This window comes from Cyclopterus lumpus, chromosome 5, assembly GCF_009769545.1.
Source record: "Cyclopterus lumpus isolate fCycLum1 chromosome 5, fCycLum1.pri, whole genome shotgun sequence".
NCBI lineage: Eukaryota > Metazoa > Chordata > Actinopteri > Perciformes > Cyclopteridae > Cyclopterus > Cyclopterus lumpus.
Genome location: NC_046970.1, coordinates 10,965,860 through 10,978,607, shown reverse-complemented (window position 1 = coordinate 10,978,607; position 12,748 = coordinate 10,965,860). Strand labels below are relative to the sequence as shown.

General features: G+C 41.0%; 1 protein-coding gene across 1 annotated transcript; it reads right to left on the bottom strand.

The window, feature by feature from the left end:
• Nucleotides 1-3,494: 3,494 nt before the first annotated feature.
• psma5 (proteasome 20S subunit alpha 5) lies at nt 3,495-6,718 on the bottom strand. Its single transcript, XM_034533875.1, has 10 exons — nt 6,631-6,718; nt 6,311-6,361; nt 5,767-5,833; nt 5,527-5,653; nt 5,094-5,161; nt 4,898-5,005; nt 4,683-4,741; nt 4,466-4,568; nt 4,264-4,350; nt 3,495-4,042 (listed from the first exon to the last, which is right to left on the bottom strand). Exons 2-10 carry the CDS (start codon nt 6,337-6,339, stop codon nt 3,965-3,967), a joined length of 726 nt encoding a protein of 241 aa, XP_034389766.1. The 5' UTR covers nt 6,340-6,361; nt 6,631-6,718; the 3' UTR covers nt 3,495-3,964.
• Between the last annotated feature and the right edge of the window lie 6,030 nt (nt 6,719-12,748).

Below are 12,748 nucleotides of genomic sequence, written 5' to 3'. Positions count from 1 at the left end.
TGTTTAGGTATAACTTATATTTATATATTCCTGCATTTATTTATTTATACATTTATTTATTTATTTATTACTGTATTTATTTATTACTGTATTTATTTATTTATACATTTATTTAAGCATTTATTTATTTATACCTGTATTTATTCATGCATGCATTTATTTATTTATTTATACTGAAGTCATTGTCTGTCCTCCATAGCTAAGGGCACGTGAGGGGACCTAAATAGTGAGTGACTAACAAGGGAATGGGCTGCAGGTGAGATGGGCGTGAGAACCAGGTGAAGGGAATGAGAGATGATCAGGTGTGAAACTGCGGTCAACTCAGCAGACACTCGGATCTCCGTCGTTAAATCAGCCGGCACTGAATTTGTTGTGCACCGAATTTGTTGTGCACCTATAGGCGGACAATTATGGTAAACACGTTCAAACGACCCAGCTCGGCAGCGAGCGAGGGTTTTTGCAAAGTTAGCGGAAAGATCCAAATGACACAACATCCGGTTTTCAAAATAAGATGTCGACAAATCGTATACCTGTATGGAAATTATATTAAATAAATAATATTCACATTAAGTATAAAACATGTGACCTGCTTCTAGTGAATTAAGGTGAAAAAAAAAACTCAATTACTTTTTGCAATAAATCCAGGCAATGACTATGCAACTGTGTTAAGGACATGTATGACGTCATACATGTCCTTAACACATGTGCATTAGTCATTGCCTGGATTTATTGCTAACAGTATTTTTAATTAACTTTTAATATCCATACATTTTCTTTCTGAAGAACAAAGATACAACTTTTTATTTGAAATATCTCATAATCTAAACAGTAAAATGGTTTCACTGTCAATATGGGTGAAGTCCAACTTGTCCTAAACACATATGTATTGGTCATTGCCTGGATTTGTTGCAAAATTTATTTTTAATGACCTTTTAATTTACATACATTTGCTTTCTGAAGAACAAAGATACGACTTTTAAATTTGAAATATCTCCTAATCTAGACAGTAAAAAATATTTGATTGTCAGTATAGATGAAGTCCTACATATCCTTACCACATGTACATTAGTCATTGCCTGGATTTATTGCAAAAAGTATTTTTAATGACCTTTTAATATCCATATTTTCTGTCTGAAGTAAAAAAAAAAATACAACATTTAATTTGAAATATCTACTAATCCAGACAGTAAAATTGTTTGACTGTCAGTATAGGTGAAGTCCAACATGTTCTAAACACTTGTGCATTAGTCATTGCCTGGATTTATTGATAAAAATATGTTTACAGCACCTCTAATATTCAGAAATGACGAATGTAGGACTTTCATTTTGAAGAATCTCTTACTTTGAATTATTGAGACAATTATCTTTATACTACCTACATATTGCAGAAATGATTTATTTGAAAAGGTACAAAATCAGTTCAGCTTTTATTTTGTAAAATATCTGAATTGGTAAAGTTAAGATATTTACTTTTTGTTTGGATGTGGTCAGAAAATGTGGTCAGATATAAAATAATTAATAAATACACGTCATGCCCAACTGAGGTTTATTTTATCTTTAACTCACTAGTTGAAAGTCACGTTTTATACTTAAAGTGAATACAATGAATTTAATCTAACATCCTTATTTGCAAGTATACGATTCGTCCACATCTTATTCTGAAGACCGGATTTTGTGTCATGTGGCTTTTTCCGCTAACTGTGTTAAACCGGATATTGTGTTTCGTGGATCTTTCTGCTAACTTCGCAAAAACCCTTGCTCGCTCCCGATCTGGGTCGTTTGAACGTGTTTACCATGAATGTCAGTACATAGGCGCACACCAATTTCAGTGCCGGCTGATGTGACCACGGAGATCCGAGTGTGCTGAGTTTACCGCAGTTAGGGCCCCACGGATGCAAAAAGGTGGAGAGAATATTTCATAATAACTGTGAATATAAAAAGATTTAAAAGGCGCTGGATTATTTACAATATATTATCACGTGTGTATTAATAACATATTATCAATATGTATTTCTTCTTTGTCATACGTTACAGTAAACTGAATATCTTTAGGTTTAGTAATGTTGATTGAAGACCGAGCAGGGCTGCAACGTACTATGACATCGTATTATCATTTTAATTATCAGTTATTCTGCAGATGGCTTTACTGTAGTATTTCTCCCCTTTATGACATCCCACAAAGCTTCCAAATCACTACACCACTCATCTTGTCTCGTTGGAAAAGCTCGCGTTAAAGCATCGCCACGATCATCTGTTTGAGTGAGTGATTTGAAAATTAAATTAAAGTTTAGTGTGGACATGAGCGGCTCCATGTGCTGAGAGACCACAGACACAGTCTGTAGCCCGTGAGTTCATTTGAACTTTAGCCCACAACCAGAAACACGAAGACTGTTTCACCTCAGGGAGTTTAATGTTGTCATGTTGGGTTAAAGGAAACCTGAATAAGTCACTTACAGAGTGGGTGCTGTTGTGCAGGGTTGACTCTACTGCAGACAGAGCTGTACATTTCTGTTCATTCAGTGCTGTGCTGCGTTTCGAGAGCTCCGACTTCTCCAAACTATGTCGTTCCTCATCCCCGCCAAACTCCCGCTGCAGCCTCCTAAAACCTGATACGTTTTCTCCCACGTAGAAGCCCAGCGCAGACGAAAGCAATCCGAGCGCCAAAATGCAAGACAGGGAGATCATGTTTACGAGAAGACTGCCCAACTTTGGACTCCGCGAAGAGCTTTTCCGTCAGGGCAGTTGGCTCCACATGACCCCATCATCACCTAATACATCTTCAATAACTGCCCATCCACCGTGAAAGAAGATTGGCCAGCGCCAGAATAACCCGCGCTCTGATTGGACGGCAGGAATCTTCCTCCTTCTCTGGTGTTACGCTGCCCCCTGGTGTAAAGACCGCGCAAAGGTTTTATTGGAGAGTTTATTCTTTGAATTTAAATTCCAAGAAACCGAAGAAAAGTAGAACAATCTGGCTGATGCTTTTCCAAGAATAGAAATAGTTTACTATTTTTTTTTGCCGTTATCTTGCCAGCTCCTGGTAATGAAGCCCTGAAACTGACCCAAGGATAAAACAATTACCTGATCTGCCTCTAAGATCATGCATAATATTGTTAGTCACGTGATCTAAACGGAATGAAATATTGCTATTGTATTTGGCACTGGTGTCAGTGTTTCTTATAATATACTTATTACTCCATTATTTATGTTTTAATTTTACTAATCTTTTCTTAATTCTTCTGTTGTAATCTTAGAATCAATCTGGCACAATAATTTCCATGGGGATTAATAAAGTTCTATCATATTTTATCAATCACTGGATTTCATTAATTGAAAAAGCATCTAGTTTACTTTTGTATTGCAAATTAAATGGAAAATGAAGGACGTAAGAAAAGAAAAAAGGGAAATTAAACCAACTAATTGGTTGTATAAGAAAATATAAAACACCCAGGGGTGACAAAGGCAAACTGTGTGTATAAATACTTGAACTTATATAATCATGATTGGGGACAATGTTTGCCTTCCTTTAATAGTGACAGCAAGTGGAAAAAGAGATGGTATAGAAAAGAAAAACAAATGGTCAGCACCGTAAACCCATACATCTTTTTTTTTTTTGGTAGTGGACATTTGAAACAATACATAAACAGACCACTTTCTGAAAACAGTTTAATTCTAGAACTGATTCGTAACAAAAAAATTCCCCGCCCCCTCCCACACTGTTTTCTTGCCACTCATTTGTAAGCGCTGGTCAGATTCTTGCAAAGAGTTGTACAGATTCTGAGACAAGAATTAAATTAGCACATTAAAATAGAAACCTCTTGTGCAATCAAAAAATAATCTGAATTCAGAAAGAAGAATGTGCTGATCTGATGAAAAGATATGGTTGTGTTGTGACATTGCGCCAAGGTGTTCTTCAATGTCCTGTCCTCTCCATTGAAAGCAAGATTATCATGTTTTTGATGCTTTAGATATCCTTAATTACATCCTCCAGTTCCTCTTTGGAATACATGTGGAAGGTCTTCCCGGGCTCTACTGTCGCCAGCTACAGAAGAGACACAGATAAAGAAAACCTGAGGAACTCTGGAAGTAATGTGCAAACTGAACACTGATTAGTAATATGTTCAACTAAATGCAAATATGACTACACTGGGTATGTGTACCAATATGTGAAAAGTACACATTTTCACAGACAAATTCAAACTTTAAGCACCTTTCCATACTAAAATCAAGTATTCAAAAAATGGGTGAAAAATATTAACAAACCTCAATGTTGGTGGCATTTAGCTTCTCCTCCATCACCTGCTTCAGAATGGTGAGAGACGACTTGATGGCATCTTTTAATGTCATAGACTGCAAGTTAAACAGTGAGAGGGGGACAAAGAGAAAATACACAACTCTTCAGTCCTTGTGATTTGCATTTCTTTATTTTACTTTTCTGGTAAATGTAAATATGCAGCGGTTGTACCTTGTGGTAAACTTCTTGCAGAGAGCTCTGTGCTCCCTCAGAAGCTGAGCCGATGGCCCGAGCATCACACTGCACAAAGGTTCCTGATGGGTCCATGTGGTACCTGCATTCACAGACAAATAACAGTAAAGTCTCTGTGGAATCAGAATTTGAAGTAAACGTGCCTCTGTTTGAAATGTAAAGTTTGTAGGGAGCCCAAATGGTGATCTTCACATACAGCTGGGGTCCTTTTTCATCAACTCCCCCGAATAGAAGTGCAACACCGAATGGTCGACTCTGTATAAATAACAGCCCGGAGGAAAAAAGCAGAAAGAAGATTACAGGTTATGGTAGTTTACTTGAACACCATCAAACACTATGCCTTTGGAAAAAAAAAACGAACAACATTTGCTTGAGGAGTATGTCAGCATGGAAACGAGCCAAGTGACTGACCATGGCACCGGGATCAGCGTCCTCCTCTCCAAATTGCAGCGCCAGGTTGGACACAGCCTGAGTCACACTCTCCACGGTCATCGTCTCATTGTATGTAAACCAGTGGTTCTAAGGAAGAATGTATACAGATTATACACTGGTATATCATCAGGTGGTTAATGAACTGGATAAATGACTGTTTGCTCAGCATTCATACCTGGGTTTCCACTCTTGCTTTGTCAATTAGAGTCTTGGCATCAGCTATTAAGCCACTCATGGCGCAACCTTTGAGGCAGAAAGAAAGAAAATACACATGCTACAGCATAATATAATATACACCATATACTTTTTGATTTTCTTTATTATTTGATTTTCTTAAATTAATTTGATTGTATAGTGTGCTTTTTTTCCATACTTAATATTAATATTTTATGTTTACTCTGTAACCTTGTTTGCTGTTGCTACAACCACATTTCCCCCTGGGGATGAATAACGTATCTATCTAACTATAAAGCAGCAATCAGCACGGTCAAACTGGGAGAAATGTAATGTCTTCCATGTTATTAAAGTGAACATTATCATGCAAAATATAAGACTGAGGTTCAGTAAATCTGTCTGTCAGCTGAATATTAGTTTATCCTGTTACTCACCGATGTGACTGTCAATCTCCACAATCTTTTCAATGCTGTTGGGCTCCATCAGCGGTGAGGTAATCCTCTTTTCCACAGCCAGACAGACCCCCTCTGATGTCTGGATACCGATGGCTGTGGAGCCCAACTGAAAAGGCAATGCCAGATCAAAAAAAAAAAAAGTGTGAGCATTTCAAGGACATTTAGTAGACAATAAGACACAATAAGACTATTGGTCAACCTAAGGGATGTAATACTCACTTTGATGGCCTCTATGGCATATTCAACCTGGAACAATCTCCCTTCAGGAGAGAATGTGTTCACACCCCTGTAAGATAGATGTGAACAAGAATGATACTAATAATAGTTATCAGCTTGACATCGGTGGAAAACAAGAGAAGACATATGTTTAGCATTATGTTTCGTTTGTGTTTAGAGATCCCGCTTAAAGAAGTATTTTAGCTGAACATCTATCTGGAGTGGAACACAACATTTTAATCAAAATTAGGTTTTCCGGATGAAATAAAGTATTTTTTTAAATAGCGATACCGAAAGTGAAAGCAGGCTAACTTATTGCCAAGTGACTCACTAGCTGCCAGCTAACTACATGCGATAAATAGCAACTAGCTATCTAGTTAAGTAACAACAATGGATAGAAGCAGAGGAACTTTCGGAATTCCTTGAGCAGTCAAATCCATTAAATGCTCGTTTAAACAACTTATTAACATCATTTTGCATTATTAATGTCGCTCGTTCCCACTAAGAAGCGCTCAATAAATGACAAATCCGTTTGTGTTGCACTTACCTGTCATATTCCGATCTGGTCAAAAACATCTTCAAACGTTTAGCGCAGGACCTACAAAAGAGAGGAATGGTTTATCGCACTATTTAAAAAAAAATCAATTGTAAAAGCAAGGGCAACCGGGAGATTAGCTAGCTAAAGTTAGCTGCGTTACAGAGCAGCATGCGAGCTAACTAGCTGACGGAGCCAATCCCTGAAATGTACAGAACGTGCTCACAGAAGCATATCGTCAATATTAAGACATTAATATAACATTTAAAAGAACAATTATCAACATTTTCGCGACATGCGTTTAAATAGTTGTACTTGTTAGACTCAATTACCTCCAGCAACAAACACTTGAATGAGTTCGCTTGTTTGAGGGGAAGCGTCTGAGGTGTAACACTCAAAAGCGCCGGTCGTCAAAAGAATCGAAAACGAAGGTTCCGGGTGTGCAGAGTTGTAGCATTCATGTGATCCTAAAATCTTAAATATTAGTTTGCTAGCAACGAGGACACGTCTGCTATAAAATAAATGTAACACTGATATAAAACAAAATGTGATGAATTTTCACATTCAATTGAATTCAGTTTATTTTGTATAGCCCAAAATCACAAATTTGCCTCAGAGGCCCTGTCCGAGGACCTCACATCGGATCAGGAAAAACTCCCAAAAAAACAGAAAAAAAACTTTCACAGGGAAAAAAGGGAAGAAACCTTCAGGAGAGTAACAGCAGAGGAGCCCTCTCCCGGATGGACAGATGTGTATGTCATATGTACAGAATGAAAAGTGTTACAGAGTTACAACACATTCAACAATTATGACATAAATTATGAATAATGAGTAGTAGGCATGGACCAGACCTCCACAATCCATGAAACAGAAGGAGGAAAAGAGGAGGGGGAGGGGTAAGTGGTGGGGGGGCATCAGCAGGGCTATGGCAGGAGGCAGGGCCATGCATCGCGAAAGAGGCCGGACCAATGAGGCCAGGCCCTTGAGGCAGGAGGCACACAATTCACATTGAACATTACAGAGCAGGTTATTGTAATAATGGGACAAGAATAGAGATTAACAATTCAGCTGAGAATGGTAAGATCTGTCCAGAGACATTATTTAGGGTTTAATATAAATTATGTTTTCTCTTGAATGACTAGTTCATGAGAATTGTTCTCGATCAAGAATATATTCCAATCATGATCAAGTCAGATCAGAATATACACTCGATACTTCGATATTACAAAACATATCTTGTAATCTATTAACACTGTATACATATTCATAATTCATTTGACTCTAATCAATAATCATCATTAATCATCATTTTGACACAAATAGACAAGACAACACTGTTTCACTTTTAAGCCTTTGCTGCCTGTGTTTTGTGTTTTATGTTTTATTTCTTTTTAAATGTCTTGTTTTTAAATCAGAATGTCCTGTCTTAAATGTGTTTATACATGTTTTACCTGTTACTGCTGTACTAACTGAGTTGCCAACTTAATTTCATTGTATGTTTTTTTACAATGACAATAAACATCCTTACCTTACCTTAGCTTAAAGAATTATTAAATTCATTTTGTGATTCGGTCATGTTTTACGGCATCCCTTCCCATATGGATTAGCGGTTAGGATTCCTGGTTTTCACGCGGGGGCAAGACGTGTGTAGCTGGAACTCACTGACAGCCAATGAAATTGCAGCATTATTAATTCCTTTTTTCCCCCTTTACTGTTCACTATAATGATTCACATATTAATGAGACATGTAGACATTAGTCCATGAAACATATTTATTCACCACAACAGGGACAGTAAATATTGAACACAGAGCCCATTGGGCAAGGTCACACAAACATGTAAAACAAATACAATAATGTATATAATAAAAATAATGTAAATATTAAAAAGAGAAAAAATATATACATGACAAAACACTCCCCATTTCTCTTATTTTCTCTTTTCAACTCCCCATCTGTTTTTTTCTGTCTCATAAAAGGCAGACACCTGGAACTCTCTCCATGTCATCTCCTTCTCCATGCCCTGGTCTTTATACAGGAAAAATACTTTAGCAGGGCAATACATGTATTTCCCTGCTACTCCAGGGAACCCGGTGTGAATATGAGGATTGTTTGGTCCTGCTTCAGTCCCATCCTACAGAAGCGACACCTTGGACCAGTGTGCTGGGATTCAGTGTCTCGGGATTCCGTGTGCTGGGATTCAGTCCTCTTCCTCTTTTGCTGGCCTCTCTCCTCCACCCTTTTCTTTGTGGCATACAGTTCCTGCTGAAATAACTTTGTTCCTACAAAGTCTTTAAAGGGCATTTTGGGGGTTGTCAGACCTTCAGCACCATAAGCTTAAAACACTTTAGTGGAGCAGTAAAAGTATCTGACAGGGCCCTGCTTGTAAAAGAAGTGGATGGAGGAACCATCATTCTCATACCTGGACTTTGGCTGGCCACAGGACAGGCATGTTTTCTATGCTTCTTTTTTTTGCACTAGTTGTTGTTGTTGTTGCTGCTGTTGCTTCTCTATGATATTTTGGACAATTTTCTCAATGGAGGCTTTAGGAAGAGTCTGACCAGGTGGTAGTGGGTTAACAACTGCAACAGGCATAGTTACAACTGGCACACGGGTAGTCTCACTGCATTTTGTCAGAGAGTACCAGAGTTCCTGCCTCTCTTGCAGTTTTTCTGGGATGGTGTTCAAAGATGAGCTGGTGTTTAGTAACTTGCAGAGGGGTTTTACATATTGTAAGATATAGTGTTTTGTTGTTGGGTGCAGCATGCTGTTTGGGTCTGTACAGGAGTTGTGAACTAGAGCAGCATAGTCCTGGTCCACAAGCTTGAGCATGTCGTTCATCCCACAGTGTTTATTGAGCAGGTTGTCAATAGCTGCCTTCATGGAGGGCAGCCACCGCTTGTGGTCCAACACAAACACTCTCCCTCCTTTTTTCACAGGTCCAGTTGGTGAGGACAGCAGGGGCAGAGACGGCCGACATCCATCCATCCATCCATTTTCAATACCGCTTATCCTCATTAGGGTCGCGGGGGCGCTGGAGCCTATCCCAGCTGACATAGGGCGAAGGCAGGGGACACCCTGGACAGGCCGCCAGTCCATCGAGGGCGACGGCCGACATGTTTCTATGAAAACAGAAGACATTACATTACATGACATGTCATGTCATTTAGCTGACGCTTTTATCCAAAGCGACTTACAATCATGTTACATTCATACACTGTAGACACAGCTACAGGGAACAATTCAGGGTTAAGTGTCTTGCTCAAGGACACATCGACTAGGGCGGGGATTGAACCACGAACCCCCTGGTTGAAAGACGGACCTGCTAACCACTGACCCACAGTCACAAAGAGCACAATAAATTATTCTGACCTACAGAAGGGAAAACCTCATACAAATAAATGATTGAAATTCAGTTCCTACTAACTAATGCTGGAGTTTCGTCCATTATTTTGTCGGTCTGTTTGATGGTTATGTCAGAACTCAGCCCGGTCGCACAGTGACACCCGGTACCTCAGAGCACGCTGCCAGGGAGCTACGGGCTTGGAGGCGGGGTCGAGCCGGGCGTGCTCCGGCTCACACCTGAAGCCACTCAGTTCATTCCGCAGCTGTAGCTTGTCAGCTCGTTGTCTACAGGGGTTAAGGATCAGGACTGTCAGTAGCTCGTTGCGAGTTCGTACTATGATGTCCGTGGAGGTAATCGCTCTTCTCCCTTGCATCTTTTTGCTGTACTCTTCCGTGTGGATTATCCCCGTGGACTTTTTGTGTGGATTATCGCCGTGGATTATCTCTGTGGACTTTTTTGTGTGGATTATTTTCTGTTAACATTTAAGTGGATTTACCTGGGAGAATTGTGTTTTTTCCAAGTGACTTGTTTTGCTCCGAATTAAACTACGCCGTTTGTTCGGCTAAACCAAGCTTTGCCTGTTGTCGTGCGTAACAGGTTACCTGGACCTGTCTGAGGCCCGGGAGTCAGGAGTGCATGGAGGAAACTGAAACCGATTCAGTGGTGCCATTGAGGATTAGGATGACTGGGCAGTAGGCACGCTGCTTTGAGGAGGTGGACTCAGGGCCAGGGCAGAGTCTTGTCTTGATCCTGTGCTTGTCCTAGTCCACAGAAACTGGGCGGCAACCAGGCTCAATGTATTGCAGTCCAAACTTCTCTCCAGTGTCTCTGCTAGAGAGATGAAATGCTGGATATTTCATGTGTCCCAACACCCGTTCGGAGACTGCGTTGAGCTGGGCCATTAATGCAGGATCAAAGATGGCTGCTTCAAGTCCATCAGGCACTGGTAATTCCACCATGCCATGTCAGTCATCCCCTGAGCTTGAAACCGCTCTGGGGAAACGCTTGTTCCAGTGACCCACTGGCCCTGGTGGAAATGATATCCCTCCTGCTTGGATGTACCTCTGATGGGGATCTAAACAGGAACTCTGGCCCCTTCACCCTGCACATGATTCAGCTGCACAGATCCTTCACGCCTGTACAAAATCCCTCCTTCAACCACAGGATCACTGAGGCAACCTCGCAGGATGTGCACTCACTGGATCCGCCATAGCTTCAGCATTGAGGGCTTGAAGAGAGGAGCGCCCTTTGGATCACTGGCCAGGTGAAACTGCTGTAAAACTCCCACTAATCTTGATGAGCTCCTCAGGCTGTGTGATCCTGGTCCTCCAGTGCTCCCGAATGTGTGGCTTGGTTGGGTTGGCAGGCTGAATTCCACAGAAGGCATAAGCGTCTATAAGCCTCTGCAGGTCTTCCTGGTCCACCACAGAAAAGGCTGCAGAAAGGAACTGAGCAAAATAACTGTACAGTGCACGAGTCACACACTCACGGAGGAACCTCCTCATACAGTGGAATAAGTCCATCTTGATGCTCAAGTTCGCACTGAAATGGGACCGTGACGCACACGTGTTCAGCAGGTTACCAGAAGTAACCTGGGCAACGATGGCATCAGTAGTTTGCCAATAATCCCAATTCAGATGCTCTCCTGCATACAATTCTCCCACTTTGAATGCTGCACAGCAATCCCTGAAAGAATAAGTACAGCCATGAATGTTAAAGCAGTTGTATGAACCACCACTTGGAGTCCAGTGTATATGGTCATACGATGATTCTTAACAGCTTAATGAATGCTATGTAATTTTCTTTTATTCAACTGGAAATATGAAAAGCAATATAAATTGTGATTATGAGCCATTTGAAAAAAATATAGATTTAAAGGTACCTGTCTACCCAGTGGTATTTTGCCTTCTCTATCCCTCATACATGGGCTTCAGGGACTTCTCAGTCTCAGACTGCACCATGAAAGGATCATCCAGTTCTCATTCATGACCGCATACAAGGACATGGTGCCGGATGAGAAGGTGATCTTCCTCGCAATTTTGCGGGTGTGGTCTGAGCGGAAAGCCTGTCCAAAGGTCCCCTGCAAAAGTGTGTTGATGGTACTCTCCTGGTGTTGGTACTCGTGCAGCAAGCAGTCAACCAGGTAGTGAGAAGACACAATGATCCCGTTCCAGCCATCTGAATCACTGTACTCTGCGAAGGGAGCCAGCTTTGTTTCCTGTCTCAAGAACTGAGCAATAGTTCCTTGGTCATACTGTCCTGCCTCCCCATCCATGATGTTTTGGCAGCTGAGGAGGTGGGTCAGGTGAGCCCGCTAAAATTTCAGATGCATCACCTCCATTACCTGCTTTGTCATGTTGCTGGGGGAGTTACCAGTCCGCCTGAGCTCCTCCATGACGGATTTGCATATGGCCTTCTTGTATGTCAGGATGGCTGGCAAAAGGTTTGTGTACCTCTTTGGGAGTTTGTCAAGCCACAGTGGGTTGTCAGCGTACAACTTCTTTTTGCACACTTTGCAGCACAGCCTGGATGACAGCAGGTAGTACTGTCCAGTGACACCAACAACCACACAAGGTCTACCAACACCTGCAGAGGCCACTTGAGAACGGGCACAACCTCCCATACAGGACAGAGTGTCATTGTTCCTCATTCTTCCCATGAGGTTATTGTTCACTGGCTTCCATATAAAAAATGGATGGAGCTGAAAGTGCTTTGGGGAAGGAAGATTGGAGATGCTGTTGATCAATTCAGGCTGGGGAGGTAAAGGCCACAATGACACCATCTTCATGGGGTTCCGCAAAGGAATGGAACCTGGTCAGAGACCCATAGAGTCCAGCTTTGTCTTCATCCAGATCCTCTGCTGCTGTGAACAGTTCCACTGGCTGACATCGTGGTCGTAGCCCGGAAGCTGTGGGGACAGCTTTTGGACTGGGTAATGGCTCACCTGGTCAGACGAGAATAAAGATATAGTAAAAAACTAATTAGTACGATTTTGGGTGTGAATTTATTTCATCTTTTTAAATGTACACAACCAAATTAAAAAAACATTAAAATACTGACTTTGATCTCTCTGTGGAGTTGGCAGTTGACCGGGCTCTGCAGACA

Bases quoted from the DNA above. Each gene is read 5' to 3' on its own strand.
- psma5 (XM_034533875.1), bottom strand. From the start codon at position 6,339: ATGTTTTTGACCAGATCGGAATATGACAG. The intron at 5,006-5,093 runs GTATGAATGCTG...ATTCTTCCTTAG, and splicing joins AAGCAAGAGTGGAAACCCAG to AACCACTGGTTTACATACAA. The intron at 4,351-4,465 runs GTACAACCGCTG...TTTAACTTGCAG, and splicing joins TGCAAGAAGTTTACCACAAG to TCTATGACATTAAAAGATGC.